The following is a 9,938-nucleotide window of genomic DNA, read 5'->3' as shown; positions in this document are numbered from 1 at the left end:
TAAAGAAAAACCAGAATCATAAGGGAAACACAGTTGAGCACTACTGTTAGCCAGCACATTTTCATCAATGGCAAAGTGAAGGAAAACCACAGTTGGATTAGTACATGTTCTCTAGATTAACATATCTCAAATCATAGAGACAATGAATCTTTGTATACAGATTGTTTATTTAATAGAATGCCACAATAAAGGCTGTTGGACAAGGGAAATTAGAAAAACAAGAGCTGGTTGATTTCATGCTGCAGGATATTAGAGCTGATCTTCAGTGAATACCAGAATTCTGAAGAAATAAGTACTTACTAATACCAGTTTTAAAACACAAATAAACAAACAAATCACCTTGTTTTGTAAAAAAGTAGGGCAAGTACAAAAAACAAAACACCACACTGTCCAATGTCCTTTATATATGTAGGTTGTCAAAAGAATCTATAGCCCAGATTAAAGGTGGATCTGAAAATCTCAAAAGATCAATAAAGGGTTTCTCACTTCAAAAGTTGCAATTAAGAAATATGCCCCACAGCAAGCAGGGTTTGAGTTAGGGTTAGGGGATTAGACAGTCATGGTTATTTCTGAGTTCAAGGCCAGCCTGGTCTACAGAGTGAGTTCCAGGACAGCCAGGGCTACACAGAAAAACCCTGTCTCAAAAAAAAAAAAAAAAAAGACAGTCATGGTTAGGATTAGGATAAGGGTCTTTAGAATTAGGTTTAGGAGGTTAGGGAATTAAGAGGTGAGGGTTAGAATAGGGTTAGGCTCAGGGTTAAGGTTAAGGTGGCTATCATTATTCTTCATGGTCCCACTGTTTCAATATTATCCCTATTACACAAAAAAGAAATATCAGGCCTACAAGGTATTCATTTCATATCTTAATGATTTGTTTTATTCATATTCTGATAGTGAAGACCCCTGATGAGGGGAGACCCTCACTCAAGTCTCAGGATGTCCTGGCCACCCAGATAACTCTCAAGACACCAATTCTGGATGCAAACAGCAGAAGCTTTATTAGGGATAGTCAGCTAGCTTACAGCCAATTTGTTTGCTCATGCAGGAGCTGAATTGACAAAATCAGCCAGTCTGAGGGGAGCTTTTAAAGCAAACCAGAGGTGGGGAAGGGGCGAGGGGCTTACCAAGGAAACACAATCATAAGAATAGTGGAAAGTCCCAAAAAACTCAACCATTGTAAATCAGGATCTGTACTTTTAGTCTTCTCAAGAATGTGGTCCTACCACCCTGGTAGTCCTGTCCTTTCACTTTTCAGCTAACAATTTCTGGGTAGCCTTGACCTTATCATTGTGGTCATCAGTTCCCTAGTTCCGCCTAGATGACTTGTATTCTCTTGTGGTTTAGCAGGTTCCTGAATCTGGCTGGCTCACACTCTAGATTTGTTTCAGAGAAAATTTTCCATGCCCTTTAAAGAAAAGTCTAAAGAAAAGCCCATATATTATTAACTATTTTTATAATTTTTCATTCTTCAATAGCTTCTCTCTTACTTAGAGAAAGGCTTCTCAAAAGAACCTAAAAGTTTTCCCAGCCATTTGCTTCCAAAACTAGCATACTAAAAAAGGAAGCAAAGACTTTGATATTCACAGAACCTGACAGATAATCAAAGGATGAGTTGCCAAGAGCCAGACAGACTGCTGCCAGCACAGAACATTTATGATACCCTATGCTGGGTCTCACTGTCAGCTATTTCTGCAGTTAATTTTCCTCTGAGATAAAATTTGCTTCAGTACTCTTCTGCTCTAGACATGTCTGGTTTAATTTCTGCCCAACCTAAAAATATGCTTATTAAAGATTTCTATGTGAAGTTCTCACTTGACAATGAAAATTTGGAAACAGGAATCCCAGACAACCAATAAACACAAATTCATAGCTTATTAAAAATTGAATTTTTATTAATTGCATGTAGAAAATACACATGAGACATGGTTTGTTATTCATTTCATGTACTTAATAGCAAATGAATTACAAGTAAATTAAATTTGTTAACTTGACTCTAGTTCATTTTGTTCCTAATGAAAATAAACTTAAAAATTGATATGAAAGGATAAAAAATATATTTAATCAATATATCCACACAGGTAGAATAAATATAAAATGATAATATGGGACTGACTCCTTGGAATATGTAATGTGATATAATAAATGTTAACATCTACTTTTAAAAATATGATACATGTAAACATACAGTTCTGGGGACAGTGATATCTCTTTGAACCCTACCCTATTTCTAGTATACAATGTGGTCTCTATCCCTTAAGATCATAAGTTACTTTTAAAGAGTTTACTACTCCTAGACTAGATTTTATTAATATTACACATTGTCCTCATTCATATAAGAATAGCATATCTATGGTTTTAATTATGATATATGCATAATTAATTTTTTGTTTGTTTTTCGAGACAGGGTTTCTCTGTGTATCCTTGGCTGTCCTGGAACTCACTCTATAGACCAGGCTGGCCTCGAACTCAGAAATCCACCTGCCTCTGCCTCCCGAGTACTGTGATTAAAGGAGTGTACCACCACTGCCAGGCTATTTGTGACAGATTATATGGTCAATTTTGGAGAAGATACCATGAGGTGCTGAGGAAAAGATATATATAATTGTGTGTCTCCCTTTTCATTTCTGATTTTGGTAATTAGGACATTGTCTCTGTGTCCTTTCATTAGTTTGGCTAAAAGTTTATCTATCTTGTTGATTTTCTATCTATCTATCTATCTATCTATCTATCTATCTATCTATCATCTATCTATCTATCTATCTATCTATGGTGAAATGTTTCATCTGGAAAAGTCAGAGGAAGGACTTAAGGAGGTGAAGAGGATAGTGTCAACAAGGCAGAGGCAGACAGATTTCTCAGTTTGAGGCCAGCCTGGTCTACAGAGTGAGTTCCAGGACAGCCAGGGCTATACAAAGAAACCCTGTCTCAAAAAAAAAAAAAAAAAAAAACATACATATTACTAATATTTTCATCTGTCCATTTTAACTGTTTAAACATGCATTCTCTTTTAGTAAAATTTAATTAATGTTGCTGTTTAAACTGTCACTTTATGTTTATGCAAGATGAATACAGAACTGCAGTGAATGCATAATTCTTTGCAGGAACTTCAGTAAAGAACTATGAGATCATTCTATCATTTTTTTTTCCTGGTTTATTTTTGTAGCAGAGTGGGGTTCTTAACATGTAAGTTTTGCTGTCCTGAAACTCATTGCATAGACTGTGCTGACATCCAGCTCAATGTATCCAGCTGATAAGCCTGCCTGTTGATTAAAAACATGAGCAAAAGGTGGATTTCTGAGTTCGAGGCCAGCCTGGTCTACAGAGTGAGTTCCAGGACAGCCAGGGCTACACAGAGAAACCCTGTCTCGAAAAAACAAAACAAAACAAAACAAAAAAAAAAAACCATGAGCAAATATATGCAGCTTGCCTATCACTTTCGTAGTTAGTAATTGTTCATACAGCTTTTCAGATGTGTGCTCAATACAGTTGATCTGTTTCCCCCTCCATATCTCTCAATTGCCATTTGTGTTGCAAGGCTACATCCTATTCAAAGGGATCAGAAGTGACACAGGTGAGCACTGTGTCAAGGGTTCAAGTGTCAATATTTCAAGTTTCTTCTAAACTGACATGGTGATTATATTATCATTCATGTGTCAGCAAATAAGTGGAGGAATCGCATGAATTATAAGATTATATTGTCTAGGGAGCATACCTTTACTTTGTAGTGATGTCAGTATCAGGCTTTGTGTTGTACACATGTATGGGATATTTTAGGAAGCAGTGAGTTTTGATGATGTGCATGTGAACTTAACTGTGGAAGAGTGGAATTTGCTGGATTCTTCCCAGAAGAATCTCTATAAAGATGTGATGCTTGAGACCTACTGGAACCTCACTGCTATAGGTAAGACTGTGAATTTTGTTTTGCTTTTCAAAACAAGGGAAAAATATTTCTTGGTTACTGATGATCATCTCTTATTTCAATAGAGAACAAGTAATATTCATTTGGATAAGTCAGGTTCATTGCTTTGAAAATTCAGAGTAACTTGAATTTTGCCTAATTCCAATACCATATCATTTATTTTCTGGCACCGTGTTTTAGGCTATAATTTGGAAGACCATCATATTGAAGAACAATGTCAAACTTCTAGAAGTCATGAAAGGTAATTTTAATGTTTAAGCTAATACAAATATGCCTGTGAGGAAAGTTTAATATGATCTGGAAGCTCTAAAGGAAAGCAAGTGTATAAAATATCAGTCATTTTATTGTAGCTATGATTATAATGTTCGCCCAAAACTATGTACCTCAATGTCAGTTATCTGATTTGTATTTTCAAGGCATTTCTGTAAGAAAGAAGAGAAGGAAACAATACCTTAAGCAATTCCTTTATTTGATTTGTATCTTCATTAGAGCTATATTGTGGAACTACCAATTTGTATAGTCTCATAACATTTTGATGTTGCACATTGAATAGTGATAAACATGTATCCATAACTTTCTAATAAGCAAATACTCCATGATAAAGTTGGTGATGCTCATATTCTTGTAGTGAAACTTTTAAGTTTATGGCGAGGTCAATTTATGAGAGTCAAGAATGTTGTCCTCGAGAAACATTAATCATGTCTGCAATGAACAAAAAGTCAATGTGTGTGAATTTATTGTGAAAACCTTTCATTTGTTCTTCATTTTTAATGGGTATATCAAGTGTCAAAATGGATGAAACCATGTGAGCATAGAGATACTAAAAGGAACATTCCTCTATCTATTTCAGAACAATGAGAAGATATGTAGTATTCTGCATTTGGTAGACTTTCTGAATATGATAGATGTTTGCAATTACTTGTTTTTCTGACTTTAGTGGGAACATCCCCAAAATTACACTGCAGAGAATCTCTATAGGTACTGGAAGTTTATAAATTCTTTTGTTCATCCTGGTTCACAGTGCTGCTGTTGTGTGATGCACACTACAGGAAAAAACAAGAATGCAATCAGTATTTTAATGCTCTGAGTTATCCCGTATTTCTTATGACATGTTAAAAACATCATATAGAAATCTCATATAGATAAAGGATTCTGTAATGTGAGGCATGTAATAAATGCTCTTACCATCACAGGCATTTCAAAGAGGTAAAGCAACCCACAGTGAGCAAGTACTACCGTGAACATCAAAGTGATAAAAACTTAAGATCTGAGTGTTCTTTATTATTAGACCAACTGTAAAATTTATTCATATTGGTAAAATGATTGATCAGGCTAATGAATGTGGTAAAGCTTTCACATGTGCCCATTATTTTTGCAGGCATGCAAAAAGTTATACTGGAGAGAAACCTTATGAATGTAACCAATGTGGTAAAGCCTTTTCATGTCACAGTCATCTCCGATCTCATAAAAGAACACATACTGGAGAGAAACCTTATGAATGTATTCAATATGGTAAAGACATTTCATGTCACAGTAATCTCCAAAGCCATAAAAGAACACATACTGGAGAGAAACCTTATGAATGTAATCAATGTGGTAAAGCCTTTTCATGTCACAGTAGTCTCCAATATCATAAAAGAACACATACAGGAGAGAAACCTTATGAATGTAATCAATGTGGTAAAGCCTTTTCATATCACAGTGATCTCCAAAGACACAAAAGGACACATACTGGAGAGAAACCTTATGAATGTAATCAATGTTGTAAAGGCTTTATAAAACAAAGTCATCTCCAATATCATAAAAGAACCCATACCAGAGAGAAACCTTAGTTATGTAATCAATGTGGAAAAAAACATTTATAAGTGAAAAGGTTCCAAAAACATAAATGATCACATACTGCAGAGAAACTTTATGAATGTAATTAATATAGTAAAAGCCTTTTCACAAGGTTTTTGTCCCCAAAACCATAAAAGAACCCATATTGGAAAGAAACCAATGAATGTGATCATTGTGGTAAAAGCCATTCCATAAGGATTTTTCCCAGAAACATAAAAGAACCCATACTGCACAGAACTATGAATGTAATCAATGTGCTAAAGCCTTTGCATGTCCCACTAGTCTCAAAAACATAAAAGATCCCATATTGGAAGAAACCTCATGAATGTGGTCAATGTGATAAAGACTTTTCACAACTTTAGCATCTCCATTATTATAAAAGAACAGGTACAGGAGAGAAACCTTATGAATGTAATCAGTGTTGTAAAGCATTTGCAAGTCACGGTCATCTGCAGTGACAGGAGAGATCACATACCAGAGAGAAACCTGATTGAATATTAACAATGTGGTAAAGCCTTTGCATGTCATAATTCTTTACACACACACACAAAGAAATCACTCTGGAGAGAAGCCTCATTAATGTAATCACTGTGGAAAAACTGACAACTCACTTTTATCTGTGACTACATAATAGAACACATTCAAGAGAGTGACTCAGTGCCATCAATGTGTTAAGCCCTTGCATGTCACAGGCATCACCCGAGATACATAAAATAATACATACTGTAGAGAAACTGCATGAATGCCATGAATGAGGTAAAGTCTTTGCATGACAATGTACTCTCCAAATACTTCACGTAACACACCCTTAAGAGAAACCTTATGAATGTAACAAACATAGAGAAGCCTGTGCCTATCACTATAGTCTCCAAAGACATAAAAGACCACAAATTGGACAGAAATGTTGTGAATGTCCTCAAGTTGGAAAGTCCTTTACATGCCACAGTATTCTCTGAATACAAAAATCAACACACACTAGAGAGAAACCTTCTGAAAGTAACCAATGTGCTAAAGTGTCTGCATGTCCTAATCGTATGTAAATGCATGAAAGAATTTATAGTAGGAATAAACTGTAATGATTTGAATATGCTTGTCCCTAAGAAGTGACAATGTTACTATGTTTGGCCTTGTGGGAGTAGATATTACTGTTTTGAAGGACGTGAACTCCTAGGGTGTTGGTCTCTGGAGCTGCGGCCAGTAAAAAACAGGCTCTCCGACTACTCAGCTGGAAGACAGTCTCTTCCTGACTGCCTTCTCATGAAAATGAAAAACTCTCAGCTCCTTCTTCATCCTCATGGCTGCCTGCATGCTGACATTCTTCCTGCTATGTTGGTCATGAACTAAACACTTAACGTGTAAGACAGACCGAATTAACTATTTGCCTTTAAAACAGTTGCCTTGGTCACAATGTCTCTTTTAACAATGGAAATTCTATCTAAGACAGAAGTTGGTACCCCAGGCTTAAGTATTTTTATTGGTAGGCCTGACCATGCTTTTGTTGGAAGCAATGTGGGTTTTTAGACTTTGGATTTGTACATGCATTAAGTGGAACTTCATGGGCCTCCTAGTAGAACACATATGTACTAAGGGTAATTTCAACTTTGTATATAGTTTTTATAATGCTTTGTTGAAGAATGTTGCTGTCTTTTGCTCTCATCTGAAGGTAAAGAGGTTTACTTTGTTAATTGCATTGACAAAGGAAGTCTCAGGAAAGCCAAGCATAGCCTTTGGCCTGTGTTTACTCTCATGGTGATTGTTTTGATCATGCTTAGTAAACTTAGGAAAAATATGAAATCTTAGCTTCAAAGAGAAAATCTCACCAGGAAGTTGAATGAAGGTATATCTTGTGATCAAAGATACATAGTGTTATTAAAGAAATGGTGATATTATGGCAAGATTCCATCCACCTAAACATATGGATGTCAAGTTGTATGAATGAGAACTGTATAATGTTAGGCATTATTATTAACTGGTTATTGTTTTTATGTGGACATAAGAAGATACAAGTATGTGTCAAATTGACAATTGATGGATTGTGATTACTATACTCGATTTTCAATTTAAAATCTAAAAGGATATAGGATATGCTTAGGTCCAGACACGGTGGTACACACCTTAAATTCCAGGAGATGAGCATCAAGCAGATCTCTGATTCAAGTCATCCTGGTACAGAACATGTTTTAGGTAATGAAAAGCTTAGATATGAACAAAGTGTTACACACATATTACTCAACATTCAGAAGACAGAGCCATGCAGATCTCTGAGTTCAAAGTTAATCTACAGAGCAAGTTTAAGGACAGCTGAGCTTAGGCAGTGAAGTGGTTGAAAAATAGAAAGCTGGTGATGATGTAATAGAAGGGACCATGTTCCAGTCCCAGCAAGCAGAGGAACTCAGCAGCTTTGACCATGTGGCTCTGCTTTTAGAGGAAAGAATACAAGGGACAACTGAGACAACTGATGCTGGTTGGCTGTAGTTAGAAAATTAGTGGTGATGAAGAAGAAACCAACATCACTGAGGTGACATCTCAGAAGTGTTTTCTGAGAGAACAAAGAAGCTGTGTTCCAGAGACAGCCAAGTTTACACCTTGCTGTGCACCTGGAGTTGATCATGTGTGAGAATCACCCAGGATATTGGTTTCAGAGGCATAAATGAATCTATCATGCAGAGCAGCTAAGGCTTGCCCTGTGAAAGGACTGTATGAAAGCCATTCAGTAAATCTTAGTTACAGCAGAAGAACCCAGCATATTGAAGATGTCAGTCATCAATATGTCATGGGATGAGCAGAAAAAACAGCATCAGCAGTAAAGCGGAGTCAGCTGGAAGCTAGAGTGCTATAGATGGAAGAGCTGGTGAAGTGACCAGATCTTTTTTGAGAAGCACAGATGATCATGTAAGGATCCCAGATACTGGAACAAGAAGCTGTAATGTTGAAGTTACCTTTGAAACCCTAATACTTTGAGATTCCAGAGATGTGGGGTACCTGCTCTGGAAAACTGTTTCATGGAATAAAACCAGCCAAAGAGAAAGTATTTTGCTGCAGTGAGCAAAGCAGGAAGGAGTTGGAGAGCTGAAGAACGCTTGACATCAGACATGAAGATTCAGAGTTTAGAGATTGCCTTGTTGGCTTTTGGTCTTCTTTCAGCCCAGTATTTCCTCACAATGGCATTTAGAAATGGTGAAGTATGTCCTGTAAATTTGGATGGATATGATATGCTATTTGTTTTTGAAGATATAGGGGATTACAGTTATATAATTGGATAAAACTCAAAAGAGACTTTAAACTTGAGACTCTTAACATTTTGAGAATGCTATAGAAGATGAGCATTTGTTGGGAGCTGACTTTAAGCAGAAAGTGGCTAGAAAGCAGCTATCATCTTTGTAGCCATCTGGAGCCATATACCCTGATGAGAGACTTGTTTTTCAATAGCCTACAACAGCTAAAGCACACTCTGATAAATATCTTGTTTATCTCACATAGCTTGTTTTGTTGTTTAGTGACCCCAGCTGCATGGTTCACATGGTAAAATGTTTTCACCTGTGTTCTCCTACTTGTGCTTATAAATACCCAGGATTTCCTTGTAATAGTGGTGTGTGGGTGGTGGTCAGTAGGAGGTGTGAATATAGTCTGTGGAAGACAGTAAAGAAGACTTGACTACAGATCCTCTGGCTTGTCTCTATTCTTCGAGTCTCTTCCCCTTCTTCCCCTCACTCTCTCTCTTGCTAAACCCTGACCTGCAGAACAGAGCAGGCTGTTACAGTTTAGCACCCTACATGAGGCAGCAAGAATGAGAGATCCAGTGAGGGACATTCCTGGAAGAAGGGTCGATTGAAAAATCAGAAGGTGATCATGAATCTGCTGCTTCGAGAAAGGTAAGGAAAATGGGACAAGAAATTAGTCAAACTGAATTCAACTCTCTGGTTTGGTTTTGTTGTTTGCTGCTCACATGTGTTAATTTTCTGCTTTTGTTCTTGAATGCTGTCTTTTATGTTCAAAATAAAAAGAAGCGTAAGTTAGAATCCAAAATACAACCAAAGGTTGATGACAATTTGTCAGAGCCAGATTGTGCTGACCTAGAGAAAGAGGAAGTCAAATCTTATGACGCTGAAAGGCCTTCTCCCTATGTGCCTCCACCTCCAAGTGCTCCCCCAGTGGAGACAGTGGTTGTAGGTCCCAGAAA

General features: G+C 36.8%; 1 protein-coding gene across 1 annotated transcript; it reads left to right on the top strand.

The window, feature by feature from the left end:
* The first annotated feature begins 2,774 nt into the window (after positions 1 to 2,774).
* Positions 2,775 to 9,399, top strand: LOC143434483 (zinc finger protein 431-like). The gene is made up of 5 exons (XM_076913207.1): positions 2,775 to 2,813; positions 3,775 to 3,901; positions 4,100 to 4,160; positions 5,466 to 5,515; positions 8,996 to 9,399. The coding sequence occupies exons 1-5, from the start codon at positions 2,775 to 2,777 to the stop codon at positions 9,019 to 9,021; spliced, it is 303 nt and encodes a 100-aa protein (XP_076769322.1). The 3' UTR covers positions 9,022 to 9,399.
* Positions 9,400 to 9,938: the final 539 nt, after the last annotated feature.

This window comes from Arvicanthis niloticus, chromosome 15, assembly GCF_011762505.2.
Source record: "Arvicanthis niloticus isolate mArvNil1 chromosome 15, mArvNil1.pat.X, whole genome shotgun sequence".
In the NCBI taxonomy this organism is placed as follows: Eukaryota; Metazoa; Chordata; class Mammalia; order Rodentia; family Muridae; genus Arvicanthis; species Arvicanthis niloticus.
This window is presented reverse-complemented; position numbering and strand designations above follow the sequence as displayed.